The sequence below is a fragment of the Lycium barbarum genome, chromosome 6 (genome assembly GCF_019175385.1).
Source record: "Lycium barbarum isolate Lr01 chromosome 6, ASM1917538v2, whole genome shotgun sequence".
Lineage (NCBI taxonomy): Eukaryota > Viridiplantae > Streptophyta > Magnoliopsida > Solanales > Solanaceae > Lycium > Lycium barbarum.
Genome location: NC_083342.1, coordinates 122051932 through 122072438, shown reverse-complemented (window position 1 = coordinate 122072438; position 20507 = coordinate 122051932). Strand labels below are relative to the sequence as shown.

The 20507-nt window shown below is 36.0% G+C and overlaps 1 protein-coding gene across 1 annotated transcript; it reads left to right on the top strand.

Annotated features, from left to right (window-relative positions):
• The first annotated feature begins 6852 nt into the window (after positions 1–6852).
• LOC132598454 (solute carrier family 40 member 3, chloroplastic) lies at positions 6853–14273 on the top strand. The gene is made up of 13 exons (XM_060311323.1): positions 6853–7177; positions 8347–8542; positions 8647–8710; positions 9301–9425; positions 9632–9721; positions 9805–9981; positions 10078–10152; positions 10376–10477; positions 10564–10672; positions 10751–10897; positions 13188–13294; positions 13393–13506; positions 13816–14273. The coding sequence occupies exons 1-13, from the start codon at positions 7041–7043 to the stop codon at positions 14107–14109; spliced, it is 1737 nt and encodes a 578-aa protein (XP_060167306.1). The 5' UTR covers positions 6853–7040; the 3' UTR covers positions 14110–14273.
• The last annotated feature ends 6234 nt before the right edge of the window (positions 14274–20507 follow it).

The following is a 20507-nucleotide window of genomic DNA, read 5'->3' as shown; positions in this document are numbered from 1 at the left end:
CAAAGGTGTAGATCACCAATTGGTTGATTCGAAGTTGGTGAAGCAGAGTTGTTAAGATCAGATTTGGGTTACCAGGTTATAGAGAAAGTTAAGTTAATACAAGAGTGTTTGAAAATGGCTCAGGGTCACCAGAAGTCTTACACAGATGTGAGGCGAAGGGACTTAAAATTTTCAGTAGATGATTAGGTGTTCCTTAAAGTCTCACCCATGAAGGGTGTCATGAGATTTGGCAAGAAAGACAAACTCAGCCCCAGATATATTGGACCGTACAAAATTCTACGAAAGGTTAGACTAGTATCTTATGAACTTGAGTTGTCATAAGGATTGGCTGTTGTACATCCCGTGTTTCATGTATCCAAATTGAGGAAGTGTGTCGGAGACCTGTCGTTGGTTGTTCCTACTGATACTATAACAGTTAAGGATAGTTTGATGTATGAGGAGATCCCCATAACCATTCTTGACCGTCAGATTCGCAAGTTGAGGACTAAGGAAGTAGCCTCAGTGAAAGTCCTGTGGAGGAGTCAGAAAGTTAAGGAAGCTACATGGGAAGCCGAGGAGGATATGAAATCCATGTACCCGCACTTGTTTCAGCCCGCAGGAGAGATTTATGATGAAACACCAAGATTTTGAGGTATGTAAGCTTTCTTTTCATGCTTTTGGTCATGTGTGGCCAATTTATAATGCTATTGTGATGTAGCCCTGTGAGGCAATGATATTATGGGCTGTTGTGAGAGGTTGGTAGTGCCATATTACAGGGGAAACTCAGGCGAAATTTTTGTAGAATCTTGAATGTTATCATTTGAGGACGTATGTTCCAACAGAGGGGGATAATGTTACACTTAGGAAATTTCTCCGTTAGCATACCGCGAATAGACCCACGAAGGGTATGACGTATACGACATGTTGATGAGTAAGGAGTAATATTTAATGATTCTAAATGAGATTTCAAAGACATTTGAGGTAGGAGACGAAAGTTGTTAAGGAAAGCAAGGTATATGTTGTGTGTCGGGCAAGGATTACGAGTATCGACATAATGATGGCTTAATGACATTTTGGAGAAGAGTTATAATGTCCCTTATGTATTCCTGCCTCACGTTTCACACTCGAGTTCATGTATTCGCTATTCATGTCTCATGTTTGGGCACTGATGTTTTCATGAAACTATGTCATGTCAGTTTCCATGCCCCATGTTATGTTATGTCTCATGTTCCACGCTCATGTCAGCTATCCAATGCCCATGTTCATGTCTCAGTATTCACGTTTCCATGTAACCATGCCATGTTAGTTCAGTCTCCATGTTTCATGTCATGTTTCCTTCACGTTCATGTAGTCAAGCCATGTCCAGCCATATTCTTAACCATGACCCATCATTCGAGGACGAATGATCCCAAGGGGGAGATATTGTAACACCCCGCATCTTGGAACTGAGTTTAAGCTCATATTATTAGAGTCCTAGTGGAAACATTGAAGGTTTGAACGTTTTGCGAAAATGGTTGATAGGCCTAGTTCGGGCAGCAATAAATCCTTGATCGGTTTGGAATTTTTGAAGGTACTATCAATGAAGTTGTAGTACGTATAAATACCTTTCTAACGATATAAGGACCAAGCGAATCAGAGATCGGAGCAAGGAGATATGATCGTCTCAATATGGCTAATAGTAAGGCACTTGAAATCCTATAGAATCGGCTAAGTTTTTGATACGTCTGCCTTCCAGTCAAATTTCATGAAAATACGTTGGGAATTTGAGAAAACTTCCTTGATGAAAGTTGTATCCCTTTGAAATATATTTCCAACGGTATCTTACGGGGGTCAAACGGACATCTGTACAAAGAGTTATGCCCATTTTACTGAAGCCTGTTCGCTGGAAATTCTGCCAGCGTAACGGTGACGTTACGGACCGTAACACGTGTTACGGGCCGTAACAGTGGACCGTAACGTCCCGAAAATTTCCAGAACCTCACTGGAAATTTTCACCAAGGTACGGTACCAAGTTACGGTCCGTACCTCGTGTTACGGGACCGTACCAGTGACCGTGTCTTGGTTCGTATGTACGTTTCGGGTCACCTGACTTCGGGAGGCCATAACCCTATCATAACTTGGGAATTTGGGAAAAATCAAAGAACGAAAGTTGTAGATAATTGAAATATATTTCCAACCATAAGTTGTGGGTTCACAGGCGACATCGAGATAGGGAGATATGGACGTTTTAAGACAGAAAGGTCCCAACCCATTTTCAAGTTGGGTCAACCCATTTCCCCTTAGTATATAAGGGAAATGTAACCCTAGCAGCCCCATTTTTTCCCACAACTTCAGATTTTAGAGAGAGGAAGTGAGAGAGAAGGGAAATTAGAGAGAGAAAGTAGAAAATCAACCAAGTTTAAGGCCCCGAATCCCGAAGCTCGTGAAGGATAAAGTGTAGTACAAGTTGTTGCCGTCATTCTAAGCTAAGGATCGAACTTGGGGGTGTTGATTTCGTGATTACTACTCTTGAAAGATAATATTTCTACTCCCTAATCATTTATGGTTGTGAATTGATGAATTCTTGGGAGAATAATAATTGGGTTTGATAAAGAGAATTATATGAACTATGCTAGAGTTGTTGGATTGTTGACTTGGGATTGTTGTATTCATATGGTTGATGAAGAATGATGTTAATTACATCTAATTGAGATGGTAGAATTATCTAGGAGTAATAGAATGTGGATTGGGTGAAGAAAACACCATTAATGAGGATTATAGAGCTTCATGCCCACTAAGTGTTTGATAAAATGCTTAGATGAACAAAACATGGATATTGTTGCTAATATAAAATCCCTATGGCTTGTATTGCTATAGATTGAAGTTGAAGGGATTGAAGGACATTGTGATACGCTCAAAAACGGGAAGTTAAGGTATGTAGAACTTCCATCCACATGTGGGAATCTCTACGTTCTTCCCCATGATCCGTTTCGTAAAATCTATGAAGTTCAAATCCTAGGGCATTAAACCCAACATATTGGTAGCCCGTAATTATGTATGTATGTACATGAATTCTGTATCTATGTTCGTTATTGTATTCCTAATCTTCCATTACGGACATTAGGGATCCTAGCTTAATCCATGAATCATGAATTCTTGCTCATGTGTTCTCATTATGTTCATATGAAACTGCATGAGTTATTTTGCAAGTTATAAACATGTTTTCAAGTCAACTACAAATATATGATTATGAACTATTGTATTACTCATGAATCAAGAACATGTTTGCAAGACTATGACAAGTCATCTTATGAAACTATTTTACAAGTTATTTCATGAAACCATGTTTACAAGATTATTTCATGAAACCATGTTTACAAGCTATTTCATGAAACCATGTTTACAAGTTATTTCGTGAAATCATGATTTCAAGACAAGTACAAGTAAATTCACGAAAGTCATGGGCTTCTTAGCCAAATATATTATGTTCATGTTTTTGGGAGTTGCACAAATTACCGAGAAGGCTCAGATAGCCTGAAACTACGGAGCCACCGTAGGACAATGATCGCTCCGCCCAGATAGGACGATACCTTAATTTTACACTGAATGGATCCATCAGGTACCTTACTACCTTATACTCAGGCAAGGTTTGAGGGCTCTGCTGGTCCGGCGAGGTACCAGACTCCACGTACCCACGTGGTAAATTACTACCTTATACTCTGGCAAGGTATGAGGGCTCTGCTGGTCCGGCGAGGTACCAGACTCCACGTATCCACGTGGTGATATGATATGATATGATACGTCGGTTTATGAAATGCTCTCCCTACTTATCATGTTTTACTCATGTTATAAATATATATATACTCATGCTCATGCACATGTTCATGTCCAAGTTTTCAGTTTCAGTTCTTATCATGTTGTTTCTCTCGGTTGCTTTACATACCAGTACATTCAATGTGCTGACGTCCCCTTTTTATTGCCCGGGGGCCTGCATTTCACGATGCAGGTACTGATATACAGGACGACACATCTGCTCAGTAGGACAACATTCGTATCAGCTTATTGGTGAGCCCCATCTCATTCGGGGTTTAGTCAACTTTTATCTTATGATTAATTATGCATCTAAAGGTATGCTGGGGGCCTTGTACCAGTAAGTATGTTTTCCAGTCAGACTCATGATAGAGGTTTCATAGACTAGACAAGTCAGTTATGTTATGTCAGACTTTCGGAGTCGTATAGCCATTTTGGCTCACTCATGTTTAAACAAGTATTGTATTAAGTATTATGACTTACCATATTTTATAAAAGATCATCATGCATTCACATTATAATTCCGCTCACGTATGCCTCATGATAGTTCAGCAAGCCATGTGGTTCGCTCGGTCACATGCAGTCAGGCACCGAGTGCCGTGTTACGTCCAGGCCATGGTTCGGGGCGTGACACAAACGCTACCATTATAGAGAGGTTTGACTGGAATGTTAAAAGTTGTGATGATTGAGGTACAGTCAAACCTCTCTATAATAGCATCGTTGGGTCCATAAATTTTTGGCTGTTATAGAGAATTACCGTTATACACCTATAACAATATTTGACATTTAAATACTAGTTGGTTGTTATAGGCAAAATAAGATGCATATTTTTTTTTTTAATGTTATAAAAATAACATAATTTTTTAAATTTTGATCTCAAAGATATGCTTACTTCACTAACTATATATTAAAGAAAGTTAATACAGTACTGGATGTATAAAATTTTAAGCTCTAAGGCACACATTTCAACTCTACTTGAAAATTAAATAATTTCAAAATTGATGGAAGAAATTTATAATGGTAGCTTGTTTCATAGATTTTTAATCTTTTAGTGGTGATATAACACTTGTTTTTCATTTTAAAAATTATTTATAAATTATAAATAAAAATAGAAGATAGTGATATTTTTAGATTACAAATGTGGATTCATACGTAATGTTCTGTCATAAATATAGTATATTAAAGTATCATAATTATTTGGCTAAGACCTCTACACTTATCATTGGTCTATTATGATTTTGGTCTTTGTGTTACTAGTCTATTATGATTCTGATAAAGTGTGGAGAGATTGTTTAAGAAGAAAAAAATGTTAAAAGTCAACGGTGTTAATTTCAAGTTAAGTATAAGGACTAAAATTACACACTCTATTGAATTAAAAGTTAAACATGCGTAGTCTAGTAACACAGGGACCAAAATCATAATTGACTATTAACACAGGGACTAAACCACCATTTCCCCTTCTATTTTTTATTATAAAGATGGTTAATTATTATATTACCAAAAAAAAAAGATAGATGTTATATGGGGTAATTTTATAAAAAGAACATATTATTATAAAGTTGGTTGTTGCTGTTATTGAGAATTAAAATATAACATAAAAGATGGGTTCTGGAAAAAAAAAAACTTACTTGTTATAAAGAGAAATGATTGTATTTAGTGTTGTAGTGATTGACACGATGGTGGCGGTTGGTAATGGTGATGGTAGTTGATGTTAGTAGTTGCCGGTATTCGTGGTGGTGGCTGAAGAATGTTTGGTGGTTGACGATGGGGTTGGTGATGATGGAGTTGGTTGGCAATAGGGATTGACTGAGTGGTGATAGCGGCGATGTCAATGATAATTACAATGATGGAGATGGTAGGTGTGACAGCGACTGACAACAGTAATAATTGCCAATGATTGTTGTGATGGTAGAGGTGGTTGGTCTTTCACGGCAGTGGTGATGGCTAACGGTGGTGGGCAGTGATGATAGGTGTGGTTAGTCATAGTGGCTGGTTGTAGTGGAAAGAGTGATTATGAAAATTATTCCACACAAAAATACCTCTTAATGATAGTAATACTTTGTCAAGATCAAATTATTAAGATCTATTCAGATCAAATAAACACTTCTTTTATGTGCGACAATAATCATACCTCACATATATTATATTATGAACTTCAAATCATGTCCTTAAATTGAAGTGAGGTCTGAACCTTTTAACTGAGTGGCAAAAGCTCAAGGGTCAATTTTCGATAGAAAAGTGTACTCTATTAATTATTGAATCAACAATCAAAATCTATGGAACAATGTTTGGACGGAAAATTTTATTTTGTGTAAGATACAAAAATGACGTGGCTGACAATCGTTGCTGATTCTATTTAATAGTTTACTAATTGAGATAATTCAATGTTTCAATTAAATTCAATCATAGTGTTGACTACTTGTTACATTTACTATTTTGTATAAATTGATTGAATTATATTTAAACTTGCTAATTGTTGCTTGATTCTATTTAATAGTTTACTAATTGAGATAATTCAATATTTCAATTAAAGTCAACCATAGTATTGACGACTTGTTACATCTATTTTTTTAAAATATTGATTGAATTAAATCAAAAGTTGTTAATTGTCACTCAATTAGTCACAAGAAAGTGATCTACGACCATTAGATCCCTAGAGAGAGAAGCAACTAAGAATAGAGGGTTATAAAAGAATGAAAGGAATGTCTTCGATATGGCTCTTGTTCCCTCTAGGTTTATGGCACGCTAGGCTAGCTAAGGAAAATATTCTATCTTTCTCTTTTTGTTGTTCGGCTCGATAGAATTGTTTATAATCCTAGTACACAAATACACTTCAACGTCTAACCATTTGGAACATTCACACTATTTAGACCTACACATTATTAGTGATGATTTCATTCCTCCCAAATTTGTACTCCCCTTCTGGCCTTCTCCGCTCCTATGTGTATCGAAAAAGTAAACCTTGGGGGGAAAATAGACCTTGAAGCATAGTTAAGGGACGAATTTCACAATTTCCTTAAGGAACAAATACTAGCCAACAGTTTGCATTGGAGAAAAAGATAAAACACGTCAGCATCTAACAATCCATTTGTTTCGAAGAAAAAGGCAATCCTCCGCCTCTCCTCTTTCCCTTATTATTCAACCAGATAACCATCCATCAAATTCATTGTCCAATATCAAAGGGAAACCCTAAGAATTACCAAATCTGAAGGCTGCATGAGTATTCACCGACAAGTATCAATCGAGTGCTTCATCAAAGTAGTGAAGCAGCAATGGTGGTCGTTAATGCTCAGCCTTGGTCTGCCTTCCTTACACTCCGTCAAGCTCCTATTACCACATCGTCTTCCTTTAAAATACGCCCTTGCTTCTCTTCTCGTCGACGGCTAACTCCTACCTTTACCACTCTAAGGTAGTAATGTGTATGATGATCTCACTGGTTCAATACTGATCTTATGTATATGTTATTTGTCGTTATGATCTACCATAAAAGCAGTGCCGTGTTGGTTCTGCTATTGGCTGGTTACAACATTTTATCAGTCCTGTAGTGGAAGCAAGAATACCTATAACAACTGACAAGTACACACTAACATACATTACTGTGTTTATGCCAATAATAAAAAATAGATTCATTACTATGTTTATACGAATCTCGTCAATAATGAATGAAATTGGACTTTGTAAGTACCTATTGGATTAAAACTGAGGTATTTAGCGAAGTTGTCCCTTCTAGAACTGTAGGAGCAGTTCAAACTCTTCTAGGTAAATGTAAAGTAAGTCTCATTGACATTCAGTCTTGTTATCATTTGGTACTGTGTCATGATGAAGATCAATTGGCGCTATGAGTGAGTCGTGTGGTGCAGTATGAGCGACCCGTTTATTATTGGATTACGAATGAAGTTAAAGCTTGTAAAACTGTTTGGGTGCATTTGGCTTTAGTGCAAATGAATTGTATTTCAAGATAGGAGTATGTTTTCGACATTATTGTGGGATGAAGCAGTAACTGGCTTCTCTATAATGCATAGTTACAGGATTGGACAGTATATCTTTGTTTCCATAAGTTGTTCTCTTGTTTCTAATCAGAAAACATATCTTGCTTTCGGATCCTATTTGTGTGAATTTGGATGGCCCAAAGGAAAAGGCTTAACTTGTGTGTTATAGTTTTTCTCGTGTGTCCTGCAAATAATTGGGAACAGATGCATGCATACAATAGATATACACGTACAATCGCACATATGTGGGTGCATGTGTTCCCCAACTATCTTGCAGTTGAAGCACAATTTACTGTTGTTGCACACGCGCACATGTTAGACGGAATTGAAGCAAGCAGTGGTCTTAACTTTTGGTGTTATTCGGCAAGTGATAAAGTATTATCACTAGAATAAATATAGCATGTTCACTGGCAGGTAGCCTGTAATGACAATAATGATGTTCAGTTTTTGTCTTGGCTTTACTAACTCCAAATGTGCTTATGTAGTACTGCAGAAAATAGCATTGCGATGTGACAGTAGTTGATTGTCATCTTTATCCAAAAGAGTTATGGATTGTCATTGCAATTTAACTTCGTTTCCTTCAATGCAGGGTTGGAAGTCTTAACCCTAGATGTTCCATAAATACTGACATTGCGACTGATCAAGAGGTTCGGGATGATGTTGCAACTGACGATTGTGGCTGTTCAGTACCTGTTCTTCATCTCAAATCTGATATTCTGGAAACTGAAGCACTAAATCTGCTAGCCAAGGGCACATTTGTGGACACTCTCTTGACAACATTGCCTGTAGGATTTGTTATGAATAATTCTGCTCCGTCATTTCTAGTACCTCTGCTCCCATCTAACTCTAACTACCGCGCTTTTGATTTGTCTATTATTGTGTTGAACAGGTCTTATCAGAGGAGGAGCAGAATATTATTGCTGCAACTCCTGCTCATCCAGCAGGGTTATATGGTTAGTCTTTCCCCTTAATTGAGTGGTAGAAGCTCAACTTTTGTCTGTAAGTGCATCAGTTGCTCTCTGTTGTATTCTAAAATGATGATAAAGGCTGAACCTCGACCTAGTTTGGAATTTACCAAAGGATACTTCTGTGAAATGCTAATACTTTGAGAATCCAGTGAGTTCCTTTGGAAGTTTGGACAATATGAGGTTTGGACATAAATATATAATATCTTTTTTATCAGATTTGATACGTTATATGGACTATTTGGAGAAACAAAGCAATGCCACTGTACAAGCTGAAGATTTGAGAGCTCCCTCAGAACTCAAATCTTTTATCTTCATTAACAGAATATCTAATGTTGACTATGAAAAGCTATTTTCTGTATGCTTTGATACTTTAATTTAACTAGGCTTCAGGCCACCATACTGTGATCATGGAAGCCTGTTAGGGTGAACCCCCCTCCCTCCCCTGCCCCTGGCACGTCAGGGAAGTTTGTTTATTAAGTAGTTTAACTTTGAAAACATGACCAGTTAATCATTAGTTGCATTATGTCTGTAATTCATCATTTTATAGAGTTCTGATGTCAAGTGCATTCATACAGCTTTGTATGCTAGTTGCCTGGCTGGGAATATGGTGGAACAACTTTGGAATTTTGCCTCGCCTGCTGCCATTGCGTTGATTCATCCTAGTCTTCTTCCTGTAGCACTGATGGGTTTCGTTGCTAAGGTATTAGTAATAAGTGATACAAAATAAAAAAAGGCTAGAAGATAATTGTTTGCCTTATTGTTTTTGTATGGGAGGTCCCAGATTATGTACCTGCAGGCTGCAAGCACGATCTTAGTGTTTTGTTGTTTATATCAATAAAATACTTAGTTACCTGTTTTTTTTTTTTTTTTTAAATATTTGCCTTACATCCCGCTTTAATTGTACAGCTTGCTGTAATTGGTGGAGGGCCTCTGGTTGGCAAACTTATGGATCATTTTCCTAGGGTTCCTGCATATAATTGTCTATCTATAGTCCAGGTATCCTTTTCCGTGTGTGTCACTAAGGAGAGGTGTGTGCAAAAAAAATTCCTGAAAGTTCTCTAATACTTCTCTTCTGTCAGACAGCTGCCCAGTTGGTGTCTGTTGGAATGATTATACATGGTCATACTCTTCATCCAACCTCTGCATCATCTTTACTTTTCCGTCCTTGGTTTATTGTGCTTGTTCTTGTGGGAGCTGTTGAGAGGCTATCTGGGTTGGCATTGGGGGTTGCAGTGGAGCGTGATTGGGTTGTTTTGGTATTGCTGATTGAACTTTGTTTTGTCCCCTATGTCTCACTTTTGACTCCTTACTGTGCTTGAGGAACTTTCTAATTCAGAGTCTTGTTTATACAGTTAGCTGGAACCAATCGCCCAGTTGCTCTTGCTCAAGCAAATGCCGTTCTAAGCCGTATTGACCTCTTATGCGAGGTAACAGACACATCAAGTGGCAGCTCCCCCACACCCCAATCTTTTGCTGCATAACGGATACCAATGATCTTAACAAATATATTCAAAAGTATTGATATTTTGTTTCTGTTTAGTTTAGTTTATGATAAATACTTTTCTTGAATTTTGTAGTGCTTATCATTTAAGTTTAAAAAATTATTTTATTATTTATCTTATAATTCTCCTTTTTGGGGGATTACTGTAGATTGTTGGAGCAGCATTATTTGGCATTCTTCTATCTAAATATGAACCAGTGGTATGCTTAAAAATTGCTGCTGGTTTGATGATGGGTGCACTTCCTATCGTGGTAAATCTTAGTCCTGGTTCTATTTCATTCTATGATTTGAAGTTTAAAGCACTGCGTAGCATTTGATTTTATCATGCTTTTACTAGGTATCTCTGACATGGCTAACCAACAAGCTTTCCGCTGGGGTTCTTGACCGTGCTGTGGAAACTTGTTTCAGTTTTTCCTCCCGGTCTTCACTAAAATCAGAAAATATAGGTATCTTCTCTTGAGTTCAGTTTCGTTGAAGGTGGAAATAGATTTTACTTTTATACTAAGCCCGTTGTTTGTTTTCAGTGGGAGTGGGTCTGGAAGCTATAAAGCATGGATGGTTTGAATATGTTAGACAACCTGTTCTTCCAGCAAGCATAGCCTATGTGCTTTTATACTTCAATGTTGTTCTTGCACCTGGTGGTTTAATGACAGCATTCTTAACGCAGCAAGGTAATGTCTGCTTTCTGGACTCGTGATATTTTCACCTTTAGATTTCTGGCTGCAGTCACTAACTGGATTTTGACGACATAGCTACACTTAATACACCAACAATGGCTATCATGATGGCTTTCTTGTCTCTAAGCACGGTTGTCTTGGCTATGATGATGTTCTGGTGGCTCTGAGCATTTTCACATGGCGGGTTTTGGTTGAGCGGTGTAATAAAAACTGATTTGAGATGCATGACAATACATTTTCTCTGTTTTGGATAAGTAAGATGTATGATAATCTATCTGATTCTTGCAGTGTGCTGCAACTTACTTACCACTTCATGAAGCAATTTACAAGCTCATACAAAGTTTTAGAACATTAGGGGTAGGCTTTCTGGATTTGGTATGATTTGGACCATGACCTATCAGAAATTAAAGAAGTTTGACCTGGATCAAATGATCAATGCTTTGGTTTGTTTGAGTTGATTTTTACTTCATCAATCTAAAGTATTCATCTGGTATTTTATTATGATCCTGGTTTGTTAGATTGAGAATGTTTAAAGCAAAGGTAGCTACTTTCACAACCCTTGAGGTCTTGAAAGAAATTACAATTACTTCAGCATAAATACTCATATTTGTCATGCTGGCACTTACAAAGTACTGAAATGTGCCACATAGAAGGGATTTCCTTAGAAAGAAAAGACATGTTTACCTTCGTTGACTTTAGAGTAAGTCTTTGTGACCAGAAACCTTTAAAAAGGTTTAGCTGTTGATTGTTATAATGTCTTTATTTTTTGTTTTTACCTTTTTGACAAATGATTTCTATGATGATTTTGTCAAAAAATCCTTCTAAATGCCATAAAATATTCTATTACAAGTAGCCAAAACTCTTCTTTATAATGTGAGATCGTTCCCATCTTTAGTTCTCACTAGTTCTCTTGTAGGAATGTACTTTTAACATCTTGTGAAAGAATGTGAGCATCGACTCAAAATCTTAAGACAACACAGAAGATCTTTACAAAATCACTTTGGATTCCCTTACCTACCCAATGTGTAATATTACACGAGTATCTTGATGAGTTGAGATGTGGACTTTAATGCAAATAACACCCTTATGTGTAACTGATTTTGGGGTTGACACATGTACCTCATTGCAAAGTTATGAGTGTGAGAACAGGTACACAAAGCTTGGTCTTGATATGAGGATCCAACTCGAAAGCTTAAGACAGTAGGTCGAGTATTTCAAGACCTTTAATACTCTTTTTTAGGACATTAAAGAATTAATAAAAAAATGGATCTTGGACTTCTCCAAAAAGTTAGCTCATGAGGTGAGGATTGTCCAAGACCATATAAGGAGACAAATGATCCCATGCCACACTGTTGTGGGACTCTTAATACAACTCTTATCACTTAACAATAAACTAGTACATATTATAAATTCATAAAGGGTTTCCCTTATCCTCAGAATGGATTTTCCTAGAAAATGATCCATTACAAGAGCACCCAGAAGTGGGGCCTATCGGTCAATGAAGTGGGACAAAAACCAAGAGTAAGGTTCAAGTTTCAGCAGAGATGAAGATGCTAGGTTGCCTAAGACTTGGTGGATAAAGTTATTCCATACCTATGTTGGTTAGAGGTAGCAGGTACTCATTGGAATAGCTGAGGTGCATGTAAGATGGTCCAGACACCATCATTGTAAAAAAAAATATATCCATTACAAGAAGGAAATAATTAATTATTGATTTCTAAAATCCGTATTGATTGCTATTGACTTAGAAATCTATGTCTAATCATTTGACCTGCACACACCCTGGGAATGTTTTGGTGTTGGCAAGTGTAGGAGACTGTTTCTCTATGTGGTGCCTTGTGCAGTTTCACTCAATGGGCCGGTGTTTTCACTTAGTTTACTTACACACACATATCACCTCTCAGTTGTTTCTTTTGGGATATTTTTCTTGTGAAATTGTGAGTGCTTCAAAGAGTGCGGTGGTCTTTTAGGTGTAAATTATGTGTTAAACAGCTTTTAAATCCAAACAGTTTGCTGGCTTTTTAATAATGTTTTTGCAACTCTGACTGGCGCATATCCTGTAAACAATCCACTCCATCTTAAATCTTTTGCAACTAAATTGGCCATTCTTTGTAACTTACATTAACTTGCAATGGTTTATACTGCATAAGTCCTGTATGACCTATATGCTTTCTGTAGTTCTGTACTTAATTGTTGGAGGAGAACCTCAATGCTTAAAAAAGCCTGAAACTGAAACTAGTGACCTCTTTAATCTCAAATGTTTCACCACTCTTAATGATTTCAGGTTTAAATCCATCTATTATTGGGGGCTTCAGCGGATTATGTGCTTTTATAGGTGTTGCAGCGACATTTGTGTCTACAAAGATGGTCAAGCACCTTGGCATCTTAAGGGTTGGTTCTGCTTCTTACATTTGATCTTGTTCTTGTCAGAAGTAATATCCTCTTATCATTCACAGTCTGGGCCTAACTCTAATGAATTTCAATACCAGGCTGGAGCGGCTGGCCTATTATTCCAGGCTTCGCTTCTGACTACGGCTGTTGCAGTTTATTGGAGTGGATCTCTTTCTCAGCAGACTCCTGTTTATTTTTTCTTGGCTTTAGTTGTAAGTTCACTGCTGTTACCTTTATTGCTTTAAATGAGAATTTTGTGGCGAACCATGTGTCTTTTAATTTGCATTTAAAAAGGTATATTCGAGAGTGCTTTATCTTTCAACATATTGCTTCATGAGAATTTCATATTCATCTAGTTTCATTGGCATGTTCTGCTACTTATGTTATTTAGTAACTTAAAGATATCTGATATTGTCATTTCTTTTGAATTGGGACGATCTGGTACTCATATTGTTTAGTAATAGTAGAAATGATCTGAAATTGGACAATTTTCAAGAAGGCTTATGTTGACCCTTTCACAGGTATTGTCAAGGCTGGGACACATGTCCTATGATGTCATCGGGCAACAGATTCTACAAACTGGAATTCCTGCATCTAAGGCCAATCTTATCGGAACAACGGAGGTTTCTGTTGCAAGTCTAGCAGAATCAATAATGTTAGGAGTTGCGATAATTGTAAATGATGTCTCACATTTTGGATTTCTAGCGACACTTTCCCTTGTATCAGTAGTTGGGGCAGCAGGTCTATACTGTAGATGGTTGGAAAATCCGACAGATACTCAAAGGACTCTTTTCTCTTTTAGCCCTGATTTATGAAATGCCAAAAGTATATAAGTAGTTGTATGTTATTCTGTAGCATGGTATTAGTCATCACATTGAAAGTTGTACTTCGCAATTGAAATACATCCAGTATGCCTTTGTAAATTAGTTATTGTTTCCACTAACATCAATGCAGATTTTATAGAAAAGTTGAGTACTCATTTGAAGTAGGATCTGTCAAGTTTCTGTGAGGGTTTGTTAAGTTTGGGCATTTGTGAGGTAGAATCTTTAATCTCTATAATGGGATTATTTTAGGGCAATTCGCAGAATTGCCCTTCTTTTGGGGTGGTCTTTAAATTTTGCCCCTCATATTTGAAATCTTTAAGTTTTGCCCTTCGGCTAAACCCCATGGGTTTCAAGTTCGAACCCCCACACAGTCAAAATTTAAAAAAAAATTCACAAGCTAAGGCAGAGTTTAAATTCGCTATACCCCCACCGGCATACACTTGTGAAGGAATTACCAAAGTTATGCTGGACCTGGCATACTTATGCCTTATGGGCATACTTGGCATAAGTATGCCGGGTCTGGCATAACTTTGATAATTCCTTCATAAGTTTATGCCGGATCCGGCCTAAAAGTTTGCCCATTAAAAGTATGCCCCCAACAGCATAAACTTGTTAAGGAATTACCAAACTTATGCCGATCCCGGCATACTTATGCCTTATGGGCAGACTTGGCATAAGTATGCCGGGTTTGGCATAACTTTGGTAATTCCTTCACAAGTTTATGCCTGATCCGGCATAAAAGTTTGCCCATTAAAAGTATGCCCCCACCGGATGAGGGTACCTAGGAAGAATTTCATTGTCCTCTTTTCAATATTATTACAGAACTAAAAGGCTTCATGGTAAAAACTTTGTGCGTGGCCTCTTCCACTCATCGTCATGCAAATGCTGTCAACAATTATCATAGTGTTAATACTCATGAAAAACTAGGCTTAGATATAATGGAACAAAATCACGACAACTACTCTTTTCTAACACTACCCCATAATATATTAACAAGAGCAATTATAATATATTCAATACAGGAAATGTAGCAAAGAAAGTCTTTAGGTCACATTGACACAAAAACCATTTGAATTTTAATAGAGCATTTTGATGTCACTAAAAATCTGTAAAAAATTGACATGAGATCTCAAAGTTATGCCGGACCCGGCATAAACTTATGAAGGAATTACCAAAGTTATGCCGGATCCGGCATACTTATGCCAAGTTTGCCCATAAGGCATGAGTATGCCGGGTCCGGCATAACTTTGGTAATTCCTTCATAAGTTTATGCCGGGTCCGGCATACACGCGACCCAAACCTTGCCTTGCGGTTTTCTTTTTTAATTTATGCTTGAGTGGGGGTTCGAACTCAGAACCTCATGATTTCTGCGTGAACGCTCAGTGTTGCAATGCGAAGGGCAAAAATTAAAGACCAGCAATATGAGGGGCAAAATTTAAAGACCACCCCAAAAGAAGGGCAATCCGCGCAAAAAAATGATTATTTTACGCTGCTGAAATTCTTACCCCCTCCCGCTATCCATAAGGCCAATAATTTTCTTCTGCTTTGTGGACATGACATCCTTGTATAACTCTCGATTTTACTCATGTGCAGTGACTGCATGACTGCTAATATTAACATGTTCACTGATGCCAAAAAAAATTATGCTTCTCCTGAGGCTTGAGTTACCCAATTTGTTTGTTAAAAAAAAAAAAAAAAAAAGGGTTACCCAATTTGTATGATTTCTTGCTATTGTATAGTGAAATGCATGTCATGATCAGAAATGACTCCTTTGTAACACTATGTAAAAATACATATCCGGTAACTCGAGACAGTATTAGTTATTACCTGGCCATCTAGCCATCCAGGTGAGAATTGAAAAATAATTATGCCCAACATGTTAAAACTGCTGTACATATATTCAAGCAAATATGTGAAATGGTGATTTATCTAAAGTTGGTACCTTTTCCCCCCTCACATGTCAATTCCTATTACATCTGCTCTTATGTCATTGTTTGTCATTTATGCTGTATGCACAGCATTAAAGATGAACATTGAACATGTAGCTGCAGTTCTTTTTCTGCTAACTTCATGTGCATTATGTTTCTTGTAGCAAATTTGTAAGTAAACTAAGATGATTTTATTGTTCTTTTGCTACAAGAGTGTCAGTATCAATGTTCCAGTAAGGACATATTAAACAGCATTGGCATTGGTTTCAAATTGTCATGGTAAATGCTTGTAGTTGTATTTGAATGACGCTTCAAATCTTATCTCTCATAATACGGTGAAAGTGTTTTGAGCCATATATATATATATATATATTCGTGTATCAAGACATATAATAACCCTCGTGACTATATTAGCTAAACCATCAACTCAAGTCTGTTGGTAAGTTTTCAGACCAGGGTCTTTAATTGCTGTCTGGCAAAGTCGAGTACATGACAGCTAGTAAAATGAAATTAAAATGTAAATTTTCCGTTAGAACTTATAGCATCTCAATCATATTTATATAAATTAAGCTGGCATTGAGGTACAATTGCTGTGGTGGACCATTGTAGTTGTCAAATAATGGGATAGAAACTTCTAGAGATTAATCTGTGCAAGCAATTGCAAATAAACAAGAAATACTAGCATGTAAAGTTGTTAAACTCGTCAAGCCCTTTTTTTTTTTTTTTTGCTAAAATAAAAATAATAATACTTTTGTTTGGTTTTCAGTTTGAGTCAGATTTGAAAACGAGGCAGAGAGCCTACTTCGAATGTTGCAAAAAGTGTACAAAACAATGTGTGCCTAATTACATTACACGTTGATAGTAGCAAAGAAGAAAGGAAGGGGCTTTGGTTGTTGGGTCACGAGTGAGTTTAGGTAAAGGGTCAACTGCACGTACCCGTTACGTTGTTTCTGCCTAAGATTCCAATTAAAATCTTAGTCTTTTACTGAGTACTACATTTCCACATAGCCCAATACAATTAACACACTTTCACACAAAAGTACAATTATATTATTTTATTACTAATACCCGACCATGTTTTGGTATCTTCATGTCGAGTTGCATTCCAAATTTATCGGTTCAACTTGTTTTTTATTTTTGTTGAACTTTTTCATTAATGTGGTATTGGGAAGAAGGAAGTGTAACGAAAATCAAACATGCACCGTGCATCCAAAGGTGTTACGCGGTCGATGAAGTGGGTTGAGAATCATAAAGTTTCAGGTTTAAATTTCAACAGAGACAAAAAGATCAAACATGCACGCAAGCTGACCTGAGCACCACTGTACTTATTGTGCGAATGATTCAGCACCGAATACTGTACCGTTAGTCTTGAAATTTTATTTTATTTTATTTCATTTATTTGACCACGCTACACTTTTGAAATGACAAAATCTTCTATCTTGAATAATCCATTGAATAGTTGTTTCTAGTGCATTAAATATCACTACTTTCGAATATATTCCTGCTTATATTTGAAGCATCTGTCTGAATTAGTTCTTGTACATTAAATTATCATCCTTTTGTTTGTTTAACTTTTTATACGGATTTAAGCTTGCGAAATGGGATTAATTATTTTTACTCTTGAATACCTTAGAACACACTTTAGAAAAAAAAATCGCTCGTCGTACCTGGAATTAAATTCTAATTTACTAGTACATCACATGTTTATATTTTCGAAACACTAGATATAAAATCTTTGGTGTAGAATCGTTTGAATTGATTTTTTTTTGTCCTTAGTTTTGTTATTTTGTTTTTAAAAGTCGATTATCATTGTTAGTTCTTAACAAAGACAAAAAAAGAGAGAAGAAATATGTCAAACAAATACACTAGGAAAAACTTTTATGGACAAACACTAAAAGAGTATGTCTAGTCAAGCAAAAGATCCAAGATTAATCGAGAAGAAAGGGAAAATTAAATGGGTAATGTAGGTGTAAACTGTAAAGCCACCCACAAACACTATAGCACACATCCAATCTTATCATAAAATGGTTTCCCTCGATAGGATTGATGTCTTTCAGTTTTCTTTTCCTTTCTTTTCTGTCTATCTGTCAACTAAACAAAGCAAAAAATTTTTAAAAATATATTCCAAGTCAGTGAGAGTCACGTGAATCAATGCATTATACCGTCATCCAACACACCAAGCACGAATTTAATATCTATTCTACTCCTAGAATATACAGTGATAATGAAAAGTAATTTTTTTAATTCTGTTATAAATAAAACTAAACTCAATCAACTGTTAGTTTTTCTAATATCTAGCTTACCTATCTTACTTTTAAGTTACCTTTGGATGGACACAGTGTAATTCTTTTTAGATTAGCGGTATATAGATAAAAGTTAAATCTTATGCCTGAACAATAAAATGGATTGAGAATCATGAGCTTTCATTTTAAAGCATATTATAAGCAAAATCATTAGATGTTTTTTTTTCAATCTATTCAAGTCTGTAGAACAGAGTTATCTAGTACTGGTGAAAGGTGACAAATATTTAACGAATTAAATTAATCGAGATGTGTGTAAATTAATCCGAACATAAATCATATATATCTCATCACAACTTGAGATGATTAATATTTTTGAATATTATCCGTGCATGTCCTATACTAGTTGTATAGTCCTCCATTCAAGTTGTTTGTCTTACTTTCGTAATTTTAATCTGTTTAAAAAAGAATGTTTCTTTTTTTTTTAGATAACTCTTTAGTTTCAACTTTTCCTATGACATATATAAGACCACAAATTAAAAAGCATTTTGATAAATTCTACATATCTTTAGTTAGTAATCACAAGATTTAATAATCTTTTTTTTTACTTTTTAAAATTGCATATTGAGTTAAAACTAGACAAACAAATTGAAACGAATGGAATAAGAAAAGTGGTTTAAATATACAGCCCGTATTTGTCGCGTGCACTGGTGAAACATCTTTTGGTGTGTGTCTGACCATAAAAAATGCACAACTAGTGCAGTTCTTTTGCTTAGGGTTTTCCTGTCAGTAGTCAACAAACTCTCATTTCTTTCTCTTCCTTTTTGGGAATTGCTTCAGTCCTTCACTGCTCCTTTTTGTTTTTCCTATCCCTTGCCTTTCTTTATGTTTATTTATTCATAATGCATAATGCATAATATTATATACTTTCTCTCTGGCCTCTCCTCACAACATTGCATCCATAATGCATTCTTCTGTCTGCATGACTGTCTCTATATGTTTGGTTTTACATTCTATATTATCTTCGAATAATTATCTACATCCAGACTCCAGTAACAGTGTTTCTAGTCACAACATATAGAAAGTTGTATACTCACAGCTGAAGTTCTTTGGTGCTAGTCGGTTTATTTGATCCCAGTATTTTTTGTACTGAGAATAGATTTATATATGTGAAAATTTGCTAAAATTTCAGTAAGTATATATAGTTGGACCCTTAATTTTAAAAGTAGAATAAAATCCCTAAATTTAATAGTGCTAAAATTGTTAAAGATAAACTCAATAATTTAAATCCTGGATTTGTTTCTATATGTCATATCACACATGGTGAATCTAATACTATGAAAGTTAGTTTATTTAAACCCATAACTTTTAGTTCAAAATAATAGATTCACTGAAATTGTTAAAAATATTAAAATTATGAACCTAGAATTCAAACAAAGGTGATAGATTCAGTTATTACAATCTGAATCCTGAACTCATGAATTAAAATCTTGAATCCGCCCAAGATACTAGATTGATTCAACATATAGGTTGGAATCTCTCGGTAATCTCATGGTTAACTGTTTCTTAAATTAGTTGCTACTTCCTTGCTAAGTATACTAAAGAAAAAGTTTACCTATAGCTGATAATAGCTCTTCTAGACCCCAACAAATAATTAGTTTTTGTTTTATAATGGATTGAACTCCTTTTAATTTGCATCCATTAATTAAAAAGAGTATTCCTTTGGTGGAATATCAAGTCTACTTCCAGTCCTACACCGCAAGTATATATCCATTTCAGCATCTTTTCAATATGAATGATTGGTATTAACTAAAGTATTGATGTAACTCACCCTTCATTAGTATTACGGGAGTACATTGTATCATTGTAAAAATGATCTTATCTTCATTATGACGCGAACTAACGATTTAACCCTTAAATGTAAATTGTAAGAAGAGATGTTAAATTCCGAGCCTACAAAATTTACTATGTGTGCTTTATAGATCTAATTTAATCCCCTCACACTATTGAAGTATAAATTTTTTTTTCTCTCATGATAGAACGAAATACCTTTGGCGGATAACCAACGATGAGTATTAGGCTGGAAAGCTACAACCCACCTTTGCCTTTTAGTCAATCGATCAGATCATAAAGACCTCGAGAGCATGACTTGTCCTTTTCCCTACTCTTAAGTTGGTGTAGAAGTATTTTTCTATTTATATCTAATAAAAATAAAAAAAAA

Excerpts from the sequence above, each read along its gene's own strand:
- LOC132598454 (XM_060311323.1), top strand. The coding sequence starts at position 7,041 with ATGGTGGTCGTTAATGCTCAGCCTTGGTCTGCCTTCCTTACACTCCGT. Across the intron at positions 10,898-13,187 it reads AGCATTCTTAACGCAGCAAG|GTTTAAATCCATCTATTATT; the intron begins GTAATGTCTGCT and ends TAATGATTTCAG. Across the intron at positions 13,507-13,815 it reads ATTTTTTCTTGGCTTTAGTT|GTATTGTCAAGGCTGGGACA; the intron begins GTAAGTTCACTG and ends ACCCTTTCACAG.